The 19,097-nt window shown below is 41.3% G+C and overlaps 1 protein-coding gene across 3 annotated transcripts; it reads right to left on the reverse strand.

Moving 5' to 3' along the window:
* Positions 1 to 838: 838 nt before the first annotated feature.
* Positions 839 to 18,024, reverse strand: pcmtd2b (protein-L-isoaspartate (D-aspartate) O-methyltransferase domain containing 2b). Of its 3 annotated transcripts, none has more exons than XM_076878707.1 (7): positions 17,802 to 18,024; positions 9,840 to 10,000; positions 9,609 to 9,759; positions 4,540 to 4,642; positions 4,290 to 4,461; positions 3,891 to 4,014; positions 839 to 3,812 (listed from the first exon to the last, which is right to left on the reverse strand). In XM_076878707.1, exons 2-7 carry the CDS (start codon positions 9,993 to 9,995, stop codon positions 3,244 to 3,246), a joined length of 1,275 nt encoding a protein of 424 aa, XP_076734822.1. In that variant the 5' UTR covers positions 9,996 to 10,000; positions 17,802 to 18,024; the 3' UTR covers positions 839 to 3,243. The 3 variants fall into 3 exon arrangements, with proteins under 3 accessions (XP_076734822.1, XP_004573505.1, XP_004573506.1); XM_004573448.4 differs by lacking the exon at positions 17,802 to 18,024 and adding an exon at positions 12,360 to 12,590; XM_004573449.4 differs by lacking the exon at positions 17,802 to 18,024 and adding an exon at positions 12,203 to 12,353.
* Positions 18,025 to 19,097: the final 1,073 nt, after the last annotated feature.

The raw sequence follows: 19,097 nt of genomic DNA on the forward strand, positions 1-19,097 counted from the left end.
TAAGAATGTGTGATGTTACACATTAGGACCTACCCTTCCCTCTACTTTTCCGTATTTTCTTTCATTCACACGCACGCGCGCACACACACACGCACGCTAAGTAGATGGAAATTAAACATGGTTAATCAGTAGAAGGGTTAAGGCAAAGCTAAAACTTGTTTTAGACCAGGAAAAGCAGAAGGACTGTGGCCTCTCACAAAGGTCCAGTGCAACTATACTATATAGACAACAGTACAAGGCCTATGCATTACTCCAGCCATGGAAAGTTGTCATGAGGCTAACAGTTTCTATGTTAATTATAGAGGAGGCGTGGAACTGCAATTTTTGAGTTAGACCATTGCTGACTTTTCCAAGCTATAAGCCTCAGAACTCAGTGATTCTGCTCTGTAACTTTATGTGGACTGTGATTGCTGCATGTGTCCACTTTGGAATAATACAGCTGATGTCAAGCAGGGGAAGAAATTTCACTTGTGACTTGCAGCAATAGTGGCATCGTGTTACCTGAAATTCAGTGAGCTGTTAGAAAAACCCACTCTTTCAGTGTTTGTAAAGGCAGACTGAATGGATAGGTGCTTAGGTTTCTAATTCTGTAGCAAAGGGACTGAAAAGCCCTAAATTAAAAGCTGTGACCTGTTTTCCCCAGATTGTAAAACAGGTTTTTTTGGACCTGCTCTGGTGGAATCCCCCAATAAATTAGCATGTCGCCTTTAAATTATATATTATATAAATTCATATATTTGCAAACCTGTTATCTCTGGGATTATTGTCATATTTCACATTTTTTCTCTAAGAGAAAAATAAGCTCAATACTCACCTGACAAAACCACAAGAAACTGTCAACTTTTATATAATGAACTTTATTATCTGCAGGTCAATATTACAGCTCAACTCAGAAAAACAAGCAAGTCAGTCTCACCAAACTGTGATCTTTAGGAAAAGGAGAAAAAAAAGTGTGTGATCGTATACATTCAGCAGAGGAGCACAACAGCACAGCAGAATGGTATTTGTATTGAATAAAGGAATGGTGCACATACAGTACTTGAAAGTAGATCAAGCAGTAGAAAAAAAGAAATCACAGTGAAGCGTGACGTTACACTTGGAACTATTTTCTCTGATTCCCGTTATTGTGGTCACATCCATGATTTATCTGATACACTGTATTACTGATGCAGAGTGCCTTCTGCATTGCCTTGTGCTTCAAAACCGATTCTTCGAATGCAAACAACCTTCAAATGGAAAAAAAATAATCTAAGGCTTTAGATGATTTTTACGTACCAAACAGTGGAAGTGGTGTAGTTTTAGAAATGTATTTTTCTTGTGATGAGTGACTTGCTGTTGATCTGCTGGTCCCACTCCAGATTTGAGTCCATGCAACTAAAGTTTGGCACAGAAGAAGGTGTAAAGTACAAAGGAATAATGCCCATCAAACTAGAGTCCACAGTGGGGAAAATGGTAATTAAAGAAGTATCTTCTATTTTAAAGTACCTGTTTAAAGTTGCTTTTTCTTATGATTCACAAAACAAAAAGTACACCAGTTTCATACATACACACCACTTCAAGTCTCAAAAAGTGATTTCATTCACAAAAACCTAAATATTACAAGGAACATGACAGCACACACCCAGTCATCAGAATAATTACTTGTGTGTTTTTATCATGCTGTTTTTTTTATGTAAAATGGAATATTAGTATATTTTATGGTCATTCTCTTTTGGTTAATGGGATGCAGAGAAAAACAGTGAGACTGCCCTTTGGATGCAAATGTGAGGCTTAAAGTCAGCTTCATCTCCAAGGAGACAAAGACAAATGTATGATGAAACCTATGCATAGGAAAGAAAGAAAGAAGAAAAAAAAAATAAAGGAAAACTCAGCCCAGTAGATCGTCAACTAGGCTCTTAAAACACAGGGAAAAGATGACCGAGCGTCAGCCTTAAAAATAAGATAATTTAAAGGGTAATTCTGGTTTTATTTAAATTTGCTGTGCTCCCCTGGTTATTGTAGTTCTGTGGGTTCCTCAAAGCAGCAACCTCTCAGGCTGAAAAATTAAGCGAGGGCTCAGACTTTGATTTGACTGAAAGTTGTGCCAACACAGGCAGCTGTATGCTAGCCCAGACTTCTAGTATGTACTTATCATTTGTAAACATTTGAATCCATCAAGGAAGCATGGCAGAAATGCTCAGCTGACCAATTAGCATGTATTAGCAGGAGACTAGAACCAGTTTCCTTGTTTAAAAATAAAAAAAAACAGAAAAAAAAGACGAGTACAATTTGATTTCCAGCCTGACATATTATCAGTGTTGTGTTTTTATTCTAGAAGCAGGTGTAAAAAAAGCTAGTAGCTGACCAGCATCCTCTGCAGCAGCCTACTCTCTCTACACTGGGATTAACAGCAAGTGAAATGGCTCTTAGAGCATCTCTGTTAGTGTCGAGACACAACAGAAACAAATAAACCACAATTATCCTTTAAGGGCTTAAATTACATCATGGACTGGGGGCTAAAGGCACAGCTCCCATTTTATTTAGAAATCTGTGGAAGAAACCTGCCACGCTATCTTGCGGTTGTCTGCTATAGCTACAACATCACCAAAGAAAATCTATTTAGTTCTCATACCCTTTAATCTGAATCTTCTTTAGTAAAATGACATCATCCCAGTGATAACAGCTGCTTGTGGACAAACTGGCTTCCACTCCATCATTCTGTACTCTCCAGCTGTAATCAGTTCCAGGCTGTGGCTAAACCGATCCCTCTGCTACAGTCTTTGATCTTGGGTTGTCTTGTTTACCCTGTGACTGTATCTTCTCTGAGTGCCACTAAGATGCCCCTGTACAAGCTATGTACTCAGGCAACAGTGGACTGTTAAACTGCTGTTTCTAATATTAGAGCTGCAGAGCTAATTCATAAATGGTTTATTTTATACCAATTTCTGTCTTTTTGCACCCCAAAGGAGGTCCAAAGTTTACAAATGGAAAACCCTCCCTCCCCCTCCCCTGGACGTACGGAGCTGACTTTTCACAGCACCAGAAAATGACTCGAGTAAAGAGCAGCGGGAAAAAGAGGGGGCAGAAACAGGATGGATGATGGCGACTATGAGGGCAGGTAAAAGAGAGAAACAGACCCGTGGCGGAGCTTGGGGTCAGTAAGGTGTATCGTCCTGCCTGTACAGGAGGTGGTGGGATTGGAACAGAGGCTTTAGCCCCTGCAAGATTCCAGCTCTGGACTCTGACTCGGGACCTGGCTGCAGCTCATTTCTCTCTGTAGTACAGCAGGTACATCTTCAGAGGCTCGGGTAGCGGCAGGCCCAGGATCCTTTCTCTCAGGACATTCACAGCGGGCTGGGGTCGGAGCAGCTCGCCCGTCTCCTTCTCTTCTTCCTCTTCCTGCTCCTCCTCTTCATCCTCCTCCTCCACCGTCTCCTCCTCCTCCACCACGACTGCCCTGCCTCCAGATCCCCTCCCCACCCTCCTGCCCCCTCTCATCTGCTGCCTCACTTCCCTCTCTCCTGCCTCCTCCTCTTCCTCCGCTCCTCGTGCCCCCTGGTTGTTGTTGTTGTCCAAGGAAGCAGGACCAATCCCACTGCTGGCTACGACCTGGCGGGTGGCCAGGACGAGGGCGTTGCAGTGCCGCCGGTGGACCCTCCTGCGTTTGAAACGAGGCCCATACTTATGAAGCCCTGCCACCGCCAGGCCCCGGCCAACGCTGAACGAGGAGCCTCGGCCACGGGAGTGGCTGTCTCCTCCATCCGTGGTCACCCTGAGGGTGTGGCGGATGCAGATACGGGCCAGTTCCTGTAACGATCGCACCTCAAACTTGGCTGAAATGTTGAGAATGGCAAGTCAACATCAGGGAAATGAAAATGGCGAGAAATGAAAGAAGGACAAATGACACTCACGTAGTGGAACAGTCTTGGGTTTGCTGTTGGTGCTGTGTTTGGGCAGCACCAGAGGGGCGAAGGACACAGAGATGATCTTTTTGGTCTCCCAGCTGTTCAGTCCCGTTCGAGTGATCTTGGTCAACTGCATAAAACAGAAGGGTAGTCCTTTAATACGTTTGTGTGTATAAATGATTTTTTTTTTCATCTGATTGAATTCAGTAACATGAAGAGTTCATACTATCAGTTTGTGTGCCAAAAACTGCAGCTCCTGTAATCACTACTGTAGCTCCAAAAGCGAGGGTGACATTACTACATGCAGATATTTATTTATAGAGATTATCTCTTGAATATTTCCAGTTACACTTATATTTTAAAAAGTAACATAAAATACCATGGAGACTCAGACAGACCACAAACCTTTTCCTCAAGAGGCATCACCAGGATGCCCCCCACCTTGAGCAGGTTCTTCATATAATCCTCATGCTCTTTCTGCACGCCGGCCCCGCAGTACACCCTGTCATACTGACGGCTCTCTGGAGGGATCTCCAAGCAGTTTCCCACCACAAAGGATGGCTCACAGAACTCAAATCTGAAGTGAGAGAGCAGCAATGCACAACAAGCCATGGAGGAGATTAAAAAAATGCTGCTGACAAGTCAAGAAACCTACTTGTCAAAACTGTCGCTGGTTTTAATGAAGGAGTCGAGCTTCTGGTAGGCGTACTCTATCACATCTGCGTGTAACTCTATGCCGTGATTCACTCCAAAGGGACCTGTAACAGTCAGCACAGCACAGTGTCTAATCAACCTTATGAATATTTAATTCAATTCAATTTTATTTATATATCTTTAAATCACAACAACAGGTGTCTCAAGGTGCTTTATATTGTAGGTTAAAGACCCTACAATAACATAGAGAACCCCAATAATTAGATGATCTCCTAGACTCTCTGGTGGCCTTCAAAAGTGTTCAGTTTGCAGCCAATCACAAAGCCATCCTTCCTGATTGCAGTGTACCACAGCTGGAAAAGCTTCATCATTTTCCAGCATGCACTGAAGGAGCTCAGCTTTCCTGGGAAATAGAGCTTGCTCATCCCCTTTTGTACACATCATCTGTGTTGGTGTTCAAGCTGTTGACGTGGCTGTGCTGCTACTTGTACTCCTCCACCACATCCAGATCTTGTCCCAGGATAGACACACGTACACACCTATGCCTGCATTTGTCCTTTTTCTTCTGAAGTTGACCACCGGTTCTTTGATCTTACTCACATTCAGAAGCAGACCAGTCCACAAAATCACTATCAGTAAAACATCCAACCACTAAAGGAATATCAGAGTATCTTCAGTGTTAACATCTTCAGTGTACTGGATTCATTTTGTCCTTTTGAAGTGAAGTGAAAGAAGTGAAATTTTTATTTCGGTCAACAACAACAACATAGATTATCATTTTACATAAAAGTACTCAATCATACAGTAACCGAAAAAGAAATAGGCTGAAGCCTTGTGGCTTATAATTATCCTATCCTTTACCCCATAGGAATAATCAAATCCTTAACCAAGAAAATAAATAGCATTGATAAATAAGTTATATAACAGTTTGAAAAGAAATCAATGATAAATCAAGAAATTAAATCAACACAAAGTTTTTCATCAAACCAAATTTCCGTAGCCTTTTTGTTCCTTCTCCCTTTCTTCTATTTTAACACTCACTCTCCAACCGTTCAGTGGTTGCTCCTGCCTGAGCCTGGTTCTGCCAAAGGTGTCTTTGTATTACAGTTTTTGCTCGTTGCTTGAACACTATAAACCCATGCTTAGACTAAAGTAACACAACTTGAAGCTTTTGTTACCATACCTCAAACACATGTACCCATACCTTAAACAAAAGTGCTGCTTTGCACTCTGGTTGCAATTATGCAACACACTTACTCCTTTATGCAACACACATGGTCCTGCATAGTACACTCTATTTCATACATAAGACACTTCGTTCAAAAATGAAATTTCAGGGTGCCATTTGGAAAACACATGTATCCAAAATACAAAACACATCGGGTAATTGCAACCACTCAAATATACACCTGAAGGCACTTACTTGCAAAACTGAACACCAATTAGCCAACCACAAAAAGCCCTCAGTTTAGCCATTTCAAGAACTTTGCAAGCATGGATGGAGGGAGAGCAAGAGGAAGAGGAGGAGGAGGTCAAAGAGGCCATGCACGGACCCATATTTCTGATGATATAAGAGCAACTTTGGTGGACCATGTCATCAACCACGGCCTGACTATGAGGGAAGCTGGGCAGAGAGTCCACCCACATCTAAGCCGCTTCACAGTGGCATCTGTAATACGAACATTCCGACTAGAAAACAGGTATGTCTTCACCTCCATACCTTCTGCTCTACTCAGATGGTTTTATAGCACTATTCTACAGTATATCACATTACCATATCAAGTGTACGGGGTGCTAATGCTCCTTTTGCAGCCAAAGTGGCTGATTCCTTATATTGAAGTAGTGTTGTACAGTGGATGACACAGTACATACAGTAAAGTAGTGTAAGAAAAATAAGCAAACCGATGACAATATGTGGTTGTATTTCTCCAGAATGACTCGAAGACCTTCTGGGGGAGGACGGCAACGCCTGTTCACACAACAGCAGGAACTTGCTGTTGTGGACCTAGTGAGGGCAGACAATGCCATCCGTCTCCACCAGCTACGACGGAAAATACTTGCAGACAGGCGAGTGTTCAGCAACATAGACCATGTGAGCATCACCACCATCAGACGCATCTTGGGTAAACACAGCATCACCATGAAGCAGCTCTACAGAGTCCCATTCGAGAGGAACAGTGACAGGGTCAAAGGACTTCGAGCTGAATATGTACGGGTACGTGTAACTGTCCCTTACATTTACAATAGAGTATTGGTGAAGTCCAGTAGCAGCTGAATATGTACCATATCAGTACCACATGGATCTATTCTGAGAGCTACACAGGTACCTGTGTGATGGGGTGAGGGTGCTGTATGTGTAGCACTGTAGTACAGTGATATGTTCCCCTTTTTTTCAGAGAATCTTGGCCATGGATGGAGCTGCACAGCCTCATGAATACATTTTCATTGATGAAGCTGGATTCGACCTGAGCAAAACAAGACGACGGGGTCGTAATGTAATTGGCCAAAGGGCAATTGTGCACGTCCCAGGGCAGCGCGGGGGAAACATCACATTATGTGCCGCCATATGCCTTCGAGGGCTTCTGCACCATCATGCAATACTAGGTCCATACAATAGCCAACACATACTCACATTTCTAGATGCTCTCCATGATATAGTTGTACAGAACAGACCAGATCAGCCCAGGTTTGTGGTGATATGGGATAATGTCAGTTTCCATCGGGCTGCTCTGGTCCAGGCCTAGTTCTCCAACCACAATCAATTTGAAGTGGTATACTTGCCCCCTTACTCAACATTTTTGAACCCTATAGAGGAATTTTTTTCGGCTTGGAGATGGCGAGTATATGACCGCCAACCACATGCCCGCATGCCTCTTCTGCAGGCAATGGAACAGGCCTGCGGCGACATTCAGGTGACAGCAATCCATGGATGGTTTCGACATGCAAGAGGATATTTTCCCCCGGTGCCTAGCGGGAGAGGACGTTGCTTGCGATGTTGATGAGGTCCTGTGGCCAGACCCCAACAGACGGCGGGATCCATGAGCCCACTTATGCACAATTGTCATGGTTTTTTGTGTTTACAGTATAGTGTTTTTTCTATTGCAGTATTATTGTGTTGTTGTTGTTGTTTTTTTTGCTTTATCTGAATTCATGGTACTGCAATGTACAATATTGAGTAGGTCTATTTGCGTTTTTGGTTGTTTGAAAATGTGTGTCCTGTAAATGTGCCTTCTGAATACAGTTTTTCTCAAATGCTAAAACACATTTCACAAACGTTACCACCAGGTCCCCCAATGTCCAAACACAACACCCTTCTCTAAAGCTACATAAACACAACCACACCTTCCCACTGCAAAACTCAAACTCCCACACCAAGAGAGCAGCTCGAAGCTGTCAAAACTGTAAACACTATACACAGCATTACACACTACAGCAAAACAATTGAAAACACAATGCTCAATTTGTGAGAAGGTTCTTTGTTCCATAACTGCCAATGCATATTTTAGAAACTATACAGTAACGGATCGTCGTAGATCTCTGCAGAGGATTAGGCATTTAGATTTGTGAGTTTCATATGAGTAGTATAAATCTATAGAAAATCCTGCATGTACGTACACTACTGTAACACAACTCAATGCAAAAACAGAATCTATTGCACACAACAGTAATCTTGAAAACATGAACAGGGTGTGAAGTTTTTTTATTTACGTTATTCACACCACACACACACCACAATCACTGTGCGGCATCATGTCGCTGAGCTGTTGCTCGCATCTCGTCCGTAATGATGGTGCGAGGTTGTCTTGCTCTCCCTCCTGGACCTTCTCCTCTCCCATGTTGGCCTTCTCCTCTTCCTCGTTGGTCGCTCCTCTTCCTCCTCTCATTTGAACTCCTCTTCCTCATTGGCCTGCTCCTCTTCTTCCAGGGCCAGCTCTTCTCAAAACAAATTTCCCACGTGTGGGACTAATAAAGGTTATCTTATCTTATCTTATCTTATCTTATCTCCCTCCTCTGCATCAAATTCCTCTTCCCCTGACTCTGCCTTCATCCATTGTGTTTGTTTGGAACCTTCAGCATACTGTGCACTCTGAACTTGCTTTTACATGTGGGTACAGCATTAGCAACAAGTGTCTTCAATTTTGAGTCATTGTGTGTAGTGAATGACGCCAGGTGTGTTCCCTGTGTTCAAAGATTGGTGACTGTGGCAAGCATTTTGCATCACATGGGCTTTCATTTGAGGATATGAGCAGAGTTGTTTTGCAACATGTGTTTTAGCAAGGAAAAATGTGTTTAGATTTATGAGTACAGAGGGTTGTGTTTTGTGAATTGTGTCTTCATGTGACATGTGTTTATGGTACTGGAATATGGTGGCTACATTTAGTAAATGTGTTTAGACTACTGGTCATTTGGGTTACAGGATTGGCTTTTGTGTTTTAACATTTGAGAAAAACTGTAAACAATGGAAATCAAGGACTGCAGTGTTTTATATAAAGAAGACTAGTGTGTTCCCCCTGATCTGTCAGTGTTTGCATATGATGCAAGTATGTGTCATTTTGTCATTTTGAGTTACATTTTGACAAAGGAATGTTAGGTTTTGACAGCAGAGTTTAGGTTTTGGGAGTAGAGTTTCAATTTGGCACAGATGTGAATGGTATATTTCCCAGTGTTGTGTCATGTGTACTTGTGTGTACAGTTTTGGCACAGAGAGCGGAGTTTTGCAAAATGTGTTCAAGCAGTGGGCAAAAACTGTAAAAATGTTGTAGGGTCTTTATCTTATAATATGAAAAGCCTTGAAACAACCATTGTTATTATTAACTGTTTTTGTGAACATGCAGATATTTTAGACAACTAAGAAAACACCATTATCCATCTCTACTGTGAATAAAGAATTTCACAGACAGCACAGGAAAATGATGCTTCTTTTTACATCAAAAATATTGCTGAGTAAAGTAATCCAGTGACAGCTGTCATTGTTTGGGTACGCTAAAAGCATTAACTGCTAATAGCTAATTTGGTGTCCTTTAAATAATAACCAAAGAATATATGCTGAAAAAGTAAGGAGCTGCATACCCAGAATGAGGCCGACCATGGTGCTGAGGTAGCCCGTCCCACTGCCAAGGTTGAGAAAGGAGAGTCCAGGGTGGAGATCCAAAGCCTCCATCACTTCCGAGTAAATACACGGAGCAGATAGGTGGATGTTTCCGTGCCGCCATGCCAGATCCTAAATGCAACAACAGCATATAGTACATTTACCAGCTTAGACCCCTGTGGGCTGATTCCACACACTTTCACTGTGCTGACCTTATATGCGTTATCCCGGTATTCATCCAGGTAATAGTCTGCACGGTCGATAGCTCGGAAAGCTCGCTCCACCAGGTCTGAGCGGATGTAGTAAGCCTCCTTAAGGTTGTCAATCAAGTCATCGTTGTCCTCACCGGCACTCACAGCTCCACCCATCCTGACTGAAGACCAGATGACAAAAGCATAAGGCACGGTTTCACTTTGAGACACAGTTCCAGTAGCTGTTCATGCTGTTGTTGTTTGTTTGTTTTTTAAGTCTTTCAGTGTTATATAAGTTCATTCATTAAAGGAGGACTTCTAGGTTGGTGCCCTCTCACACCAGAAGTTTGCACACTTTAAAGGTTTCCAAATGACACTGTCTTTGTTCTTTTAGTGTCAATTTCACAACCCTGTGGGGAAAAAAAATCTGAAACAAATAAAAGGCATTAGGACAGGATTCTACAGTGAAAGGATAGGCTGTTTTCCTTAAAACATTAAATATCTTAGAGTTTTGTTCTGGTTTGTGTGCAAAACAAACAGTGTCAAAAACAACAAGAAATAAGAAAATATGCCAGTGGGTTCCAAAACTAATCTGTAACAGACACATAAAGTTAAACAGGTTAGCAGGCTATCTTAAACTAAAAAAACTGAAGTTAAACTGAAGCTGAACAACATATCTGATTAAATTATTAAGCAAATTAAGTACTGCTCCTTGCCCTGCACATTTCAACAGTATTCTGGCAGCTTTAAACTTACTTTCAGAACCATTTACTTTCATTTACATGTAGACAAACGCCATCAAGCTTTGGCTCAACAAAGAGGCAGAATACATTGTATTATATTTGATCTTTTTTTCATTTTCTTAACCTCAAATGGATGAAGTGAATAGAAGGTGATTATCAACCTGTATGGCTGAAAGTGAGCAAACACAGAAGTGCCAAAATGTCCAGGTCTTCTAATGTCCTCTTAAGGTTAACTTTAAAAGTCAATCAATATCCACAGACTCACATGTTAAAATAGTCACTTTGATACATAGTCTATGTTTTTTCTTAAGGATTGTTACACTGGCAGCCATGGCCTCTAGCGGTCTACTAAGACTCACCTCTGTTGATTCAGGCCACTGAACTGGACCTTTTCATCTTGCTACTGCTGTTTCCTTTTGGAGCATTTTTAATGGAATTATATTACAAATAATATGACTTGTTGTAAGGAGCAGAGTGGAATTCTACCAAATTACTAGTCTTGTCAGCACTAATTAGCACGTGAACAGTACCCTTACAGCCATCAATTGCTGTTGTGATTTGGTGCTATATAAATTTTTAAAAAGAACTGAAGCATTGCAGCAGAGTAGTATTCAAATTTTTCCTTTGTTCTCACTTCAACAGGATGCATCTGGATCAACTCCTGGATAAATTTAATGGCACACAGTATCTTATTGATATCTTATTCCGGTGTTTATTTTTTTTTCTAATTTTTCTGTGTAACTTTTATACTGTCCACTGCTGTAACAAAACAAATTTCCCACACGTGGGACTAATAAAGGTTATCTTATCTTATCTTAGTAGTGAACGCTTCCCAGGGAGACTTTCAGCACCAATTACATGATCAAACTGCAGTAAGAGGGTTAGGTGTGGCTTTTAGCAGCAGAATGTGACTAGGATGTGACCAACTCTGTTAAAAACACCATAGGGCAGTGCCAAAGGACAGAGATCACTGCAGGGTGCACTGTCTGCGAAATGTTGGACACCCTCGTTAGGCTATAAAAGAAGAAAGGGCTGAGTGCATTTAAATAACAGAGGATGTACTGTCTTCGTTTAAAAAAAAGTGTCAGGTGGTGAAGCCCTAAAGGAACATGAATTCTTGGGAGGAGAAGAACAAGGTTTTTGCCTCGTTATGTTTTTTATTTTATTTTATCTTTTGGCATACAATGGGAATCTATGCCCCCGTGAGTATGATCACCCGCCTTTTTCTTCTTCTTCTTTTTTGATTTACTTTGTTTTGTTTTGGGCTGTGGACACAAATGGCCACAGCAGGGCGCTGCCGGTCATTTTCGTAATTTAGTATCTAAGTGGTTTAGTAGGCTAGTAGGGTACACGCTTCATGCCAAACAGTGCCAACTGAACTTGGCTATTTATTTCCTGATTTAGTGATCAGCTAACACGCCCTTTCCTTTCTAAAAACGCTTTTCACGTCGAGTCTAAAGTCCGGCTCCGGCCGGGACTTCCAACTCCAGCATACCCGTCTGCACGCTGCTGTGCTGCGGTGCCATTTGCGCCACTCAGGTGATCGAGTTTCGAAATAAATAAATAAATAAATGGAGCTCGGTTGAGCCAATAATCACCCAGCCTAAAGGATAACAACAGCACAATGCATTCGTAACAAACCTCCATGGAACGACAAGGTCAACACAAGCAGAAACACAACTGCATTCTTATCGTCGGTGGAAGATCAGGAAAATCGAGAGGAGCCCAGCGAGCTGCTGCTGGTCTGCAGCCACACAGCGCGCCTCCACACACAACACGGCCCAGCTGAAGCGTGTACCTCTTATTAACGCCGCCTGATATTCTCTGTCTCTGCGCTTTTCCTTGTGCTCAGCCTTTTGTTGGTGGGGGATCCAGTCAGAAACACATCACTGCTGGATGTAAACATTCGGCCAGCTGACGCTCTGACGTCAGACGTAACACACGCAGAGTAACGGCCAGAGGGGGATGGCCTACTTTCAGCAGTGTGGGCTGTGGAAGTGGAACAGGCCAGACGCGGGTGGAAACCGACGGAGAGCGCAAATGTGAACGGCAGCGAGAGGAAAACAGCTTCATCCAACTGAGTTTCGATGCTGCTCAGTGTTTGTTTGTGTGTTTGTTTGTTTTCCCGCCCACCTAAGCATGTCTTCGCTCTGATTGGCCTGTCACCGTCTTACTAATTATTACTGAATTACAGTCGCTTTGGTAGTTGCTGTGTTCCAACATCTGTAGGTCAGTAGGTTAAAAGTCAAGTCAGTACCTTACTTGGATGCAGTACTAATGGACCTTCTCCATACATTTAATGACAGTTATTTGAACCAAAACTTTCATATTTGGATTTATCACCCCACAAGACTTGTTATCACTGCTTTTCAGTCCAGCTAATGTGTGGTTTGGCATTTCTCAGCCTTCTCTTCCCACCCATTTCCCTTCCTTCAATGACTGGTACATGGATTAACTGAAAGGCCAGATTCATCTCTCAGGTCCTGTGTGAGGTCTTTGCTTTCCCCATCTCTTTAGGACATGACTTTCAGAAAATGGTTATCTAGTGTAGGTACTAGGTAGGTTGTTTTTTTTTTAGACCTCGTGCTTCTTTTGTCCTCCGCTTGTCCAGTATCATTTTGTTATGGACACATATCATGTTTTGTGTTAATAGGTCTTTGGGGACCACCTTGTTGGTGGAGAAATACTATTTTACCTTTTTAAAGCTGTTATCTTTGAAAAGTTGTGGGAACAAATTAAGCTGCTAGTAACACAAGGCCTAAAGATACAATTTATAATCAATTCTTTGCTAAATTGTCTGTACACGTAGCTACAATGCTGGTCTATCCCTTGAATAAGGTGCCCTTTTTTATGCTTGAACATTCATAAGTCAGCGTTACCCCCTCCTCCCCCCCGAAAATGTTCAGGTACTAGGACTGTATTGAAATGAGCAAATGTTCAAAGAAAAACTTCAAAGAAAGATCTTCAGAAACCTCAGAGATCCACTTTAAAAATTACTTTACTTTTTACTAAAGAAAACCTGGCTCCTTAGAAACTCGTTCTCTCAGTATGTGATAATAAATGCAAATTAGTTTTTTTTTGTATTTGTATCCAGGTGTCAAGGTTCACAGCTCACTGAGTGAATGGGACTCTTTCAAAGACACACAATTTTTAAATTTATTTATTTTTTATAGAGAAACACTAACATGAATGCACAAATGTGCTCTTTCATTATCTTATTGTCAACTTTTTTGTTGGATTCCAGAAAGAAGAATAAAGACTGGTGATGGATCTGCAGTTGTTTGTTGTGAATTTATTATTCTTTAACATAACTGAAGTCATAACAGAATTCTTTAACATACTCCATATACTGCATTAGCCCAGCTGGAATTTACCTTTCAATCTCTGTTGTAATAAATAAATAAACTTCTTCTCAACCCCCTCAAATAAAAGCTAAGAGTATGCACTTTAAGCTCATATTCACCACATACCTGTAACTTGTTCTTGTAAACAGCTAAAATTAAAAAAAGAAAGCACCTCTAAAAATATGGTGTCAAAATCACGGAGTATTATAATAATGAGTACTAATTGGCTAAACCAGAACACCAACAGCATTCTTCTTTTCACTAAACCGCATCAACAGTTACGGTAACTCGCTGCATTTTATGACAACAGTATATTACTGTGGTCTCATTCACTTATGCATTTTGAACTTTATCTATACTTCTGAGAATTCCAGGAATGATTAATTCCTGGAATTCACAGAAGTATAGATAAAGTTCAAAACATATCTCATACAACAAAGGTTCAGAAAATGATCCACTAGATGGCAGTGCTGCTCAAAATATAAATAGAGCGATGAAAACATAAATAATCTAGCTACATCTGAAATGAATCTAGCGAATTCAGATCCCTAATTTTGTTTAATATGTAGAAAGACAGTGTGTCGTATATTACTAACTGGCTAAAAGCTGAAGGCTTTGCATTCCATTCTTTTTGTGAAATGTCTAGAAATCACACGCAAGCCAGCAGTCTGTAAGAAAAGTGCTCTGTCAAAAAGGTAGTATGAGGTCTTATATGATGGAGCCTCATTATATAAGATTTTGTATGTGAGGAGCAGGTCTTTAAATTCAGTTCTGGATTTAACAGGAGGTCAATGAAGAAAAGACAATATAGGAGACATATGCTCTCTCCTACTAGTCAGTACTCTTATGCAGTATTCTGGATCTGCAGGTAGTTTCTAGAGCCTCCTGATAATAATGAATTTAGAAGTAATAAATACATGAACTAGCTTTTCAGTATCACTCTTGAGAGCCTCTAGATCGTTTAAAGATGCCGTAGAAGCACTCGGTTCTGTCCCTCTCTTCTGACCTCCCGGGTAAATATTGGTGACAAGTTGAACTGAAATTTCGGATTCATCACTTATACCACATGCTGTAATGGATTTTCAGTCCAGTTCTTGTGTAAATTAGCATACCTCAGCAGGCACGTGCAGAGGGGGGGGCTAGAGGGGCTTGAGCACCCGCCCCTTTCATGATGGGTGCCCAAAGTGCCCTTTTGTTGAGGCAACTTTAAAAAAAAAAAAAAATTATTTATTTTTTAATGTGTGTGTGTGTGCGGAGTCCTGTCTGTGCCCCTCAACAATAATATTTAACTATTAATCACAGTTTTGCTAAATAAAAGGATCTGGCTTGCATCAGTCACATGATCACATTTAACCAATGATCGCCCTTGACGGCAAAACGCGCTGGTTACGAGGCGGGAACGAGCTCACAAAGAGCACGCGCATTTTTAGCGGTCCGGAGCTGTAGGAGAAACACAAGTTAACTCAGAGACACAGACTGATGCGACACAACCAGTAAGTAGGTGTACAGCGCACACTGTAGTGTGTAGCACCCAGGAGTATCAGCTTATTACGTACACGTTGGTAAGTTGTCTTGTTGCAGCTGACGAACTGAAACAAATGACCGAGCTGTGTGTGCAACAGCGCGACAAACATTACCTGTCCTTTTATTAACTGCACAAGTAGTGCTGGTCACAGCTGCTGGCTACCTGGCTGTCATTTCAATTCAATTCAATTCAATTTTATTTATATAGCGCCAAATCACAACAAAAGTCGCCTCAAGGCGCTTCATTGGTACAGAGAAAAACCCAACAATCATATGACCCCCTATGAGCAAGCACTTTGGCGACAGTGGGAAGGAAAAACTCCCTTTTAACAGGCAGAAACCTCCGGCAGAACCAGGCTCAGGGAAGGGCGGGGCCATCTGCTGTAATTGGTTGGGGTGAGAGAAGGAAGACAGGATAAAGACATGCTGTGGAAGAGAGAAAGAGATTAATAACAGATATGATTCAATGCAGAGAGGTTTGTTAACACATAGTGAGTGAGAAAGGTGACTGGAAAGGAAAAACTCAATGCATCATGGGAATCCCCCGGCAGCCTACGTCTATTGCAGCATAACTAAGGGAGGATTCAGGGTCACCTGCTCCAGCCCTAACTATATGCTTTAGCATATAGTTGTCATGGGTCTGTAGCTCTGTCACCGTTTCAGGGAACATATTTAGTTTTAAAGTAAGTTTCCGGGCTTTTCCTGCCTTTCTGGAGGGATTATATTTCACTAAAAACGATCTAATATGCATGTCCACATAATTATGCATTATTATAATTATAATATATTAAAAAACACACGCTGTATTTTAAAGAACATACATTAAGAAGCAGATTATATTAGATTTATATTTTAAATAAGACAAAATTTGGATTTTACAGCAGTAAAATGATTGTATCTACAGTTTAAAAATGTAATAAGCTTTGCCCCTGCACAGAGTGGATAGTGAAACAAATGGAATCATCATAATTACATTATTTCCTATTTATTACTTCCCCCTCCTCTTTGCTTTATTATTGTAGCTCTAGTAATAAATAATAATGTAAGGATTCTGGATCAGCACAGCCCATAGTATATACAGTATTCTGAAGAAGGTCTAAAATGTCACTGTGTGTGTGTGCATGTGTGTGTTTTATTTAGATGGATTTTTTTTAATTATTACTCATGATATAACATTGTCCAGACATGGCTGGTAAGGACATGAGGAGGAAACAGCAGGAGCTGTGTGAGGCTACTAAAGGCAGGGCTATAACATTTTTCTGTGATCATTTTATTATAGATTAAGTGCTGGAGTTGTTAGGTGTGGATAATTAGATTATAGTTTATTGCAATAGCAAGTTGTGCCTTGTTCTCACATAGCAAGTGGAGAGTGATATATGAAATGATGGAAGGAAGGAAGAAGAGAAGCAAAGAGTGATTCACAGGCAGAGCCTAAATTATTTCTCACAGTTTTTGTTGCCTTATGGTTCCAAGCGCTGTCACCAATCTTTGCATTTTGTTATTATCTCATGACATTTAATCAGCTACCATCTCTCCTGTGGGCTTTTTAATGTCTACAGTCTCAGATCAGCACAGCCCTGCCCTTCCCATATTAGATTTTTGATGAATGTGTGTTGTTGTTATTCAGCCTGGTTCAATGTGCCCCTTTTTAACTTTGAGCACCCGCCCCTTTAAACCTCTCTGCACGGCCCTGTACCTCAGCCTTTCCTCCCCATTTTCCTTCCTTAAGAATGACAGTCACCCTTCCACTTAAAGCATTACTGATGATGCTGTAGATGGATCAACTGAAGGGCCAGAGGCATCACTGCAGACCTGTGTCAGGTCTTTGCTGGATTTTCTTCTTAAGGACATGACATGATCTGCTGTACACAGCTTTTTAGTCCTGCTTCTTCATCATTTGCCCTCTATTTTTCCAATTCCATCAGTGTTTCCCAAGGACACACTGCTCACTATGCCAAGTTTTCAGTTAATAGTTCTCTGGGAATCGCCTTGTTGGTGCAGAAATACAATTGTATGCCCATCAAACTCTTATTTTTGTCATTTTTCATAGACTCATCTGAAGAAATGGGATCAAATTAGGTCCTTTGTGACAGCCTGCTAGTAACAAACTGCCCTATTTATGCTTGATTCATAGGTCAGTGTTGAACAGAGATAGGCAGTAAGTATTGCAAAATCGGTAATTAGATTACCGTTACTTTCCCGTAGGAACACTGCGTTACAAAAACCGTGATTTTTTGCGCGAATGTCTCATGACAGTGACGTAAGCAAGTGCGCCGTTGGTGACAACAGCTGTGTGCAGGTCAACAGTGGATCATATATCGATTGTGGAAGAGAGTATGAGCATGCAGCGTCTAAAGCGTGGAAGTACTGACCTTACTTTGAGTTTGATTCCATAAAAAGTGACAAAAACATTAGCGTCCGTTGTGCGTGGGAAGAAAACTTTTTACAGCGAAAAAAAACCCCTAAACTTCCAAGCAAGCACCGAGTGCGCAACGACGTAATGGGAAATTCACAGAGAAACACTATGGCAAGCCATTAGAGCCAAAATTTGCCACTTTCCTAACCCGTTTGGTTAAGAAATGGCGTAAAAAACGCCGTTTAATTATTCAAAACGCCGGAAAAAAACGGCGTTCTGTTCCGACAAACGCCGCTTTTTCCGCCACTCGGATGGCGCCCTGAACGCACCATCCGAGTGACGTAAAAAACGGCGTTCAAAGACAGACGGAAACGCCGTTTTTTACGCTACTCGGCACAAAACGCCGTTTTTATGCATCTTTGAACGGCGTTTTTTACGGCGTTCTCTGCCAGCTGTAACGGCGTTTAAAACGGCGTTTTGTTGAAATTATGCAGGGCACTCCCCATGGTTCCCTCATCCAATTACTTTCAACTCATTTCACCCAATCAAAGAAGAGGAAGTGCAGACCACACTAATGCATCACCGATTCACCTTGCTGCTAAGTGATTGCCTATTCAGTACCAGTGCTTGTCACAGTATTCACTTGTATTATAATCCCACTATGCATTTTGATGTGTTTAAGGCATGATCGAGCAAACAAACGACAGAATACTTTTTCTGAAACCTTAACTGTGTTACCTGTTATGGCAGCTAACAGGTAATGAGCTGAGCTTCTTTCTTATTTTCCTCTTTACTTCTCTTAACCTTAAACTTATGTCTTAGCAATCAGATCCTGCCATCTTGCATTACCGCTTCGTGCTAGTTATGTTGACTTTTCTCTTCTTTTTACTCCACTTTTTTCACCCGTGTTTGGACACTCGGGGCATGGCTCCTTTGTTTACATTAGGGATCAGCCTATGGTAAACCTCCGCCTACCCCCCAGTCCTGCTTTACAGGTGAAAATAGAGCAACAGGACCGCTGAGTCTTTGACTTTATTTATTTTCTGCTGTGTTTTACTTGCATCTATTTGAAAGAGTGAGTGTAAACACAAAAAATATTTTATTTTATGTGCTGGAATGTGCAGAAAATAGGTTTAAATGTTAAACTAATTTATTCAAGTCAGAGAATGTTGCATATAATTAAATTTTTGCTTGATGCATAAAGTTAAAAGATTAAAACAAGTTAAAAAAAAAAGAGACTTTTCCATTTGATTACATTTTGTATGATGGATTATGCAGAAAAAGTAGAATTGGGCTGAAAGATCTATCGCTT

This window comes from Maylandia zebra, linkage group LG20 (assembly GCF_041146795.1).
Source record: "Maylandia zebra isolate NMK-2024a linkage group LG20, Mzebra_GT3a, whole genome shotgun sequence".
Taxonomy (NCBI): Eukaryota; Metazoa; Chordata; class Actinopteri; order Cichliformes; family Cichlidae; genus Maylandia; species Maylandia zebra.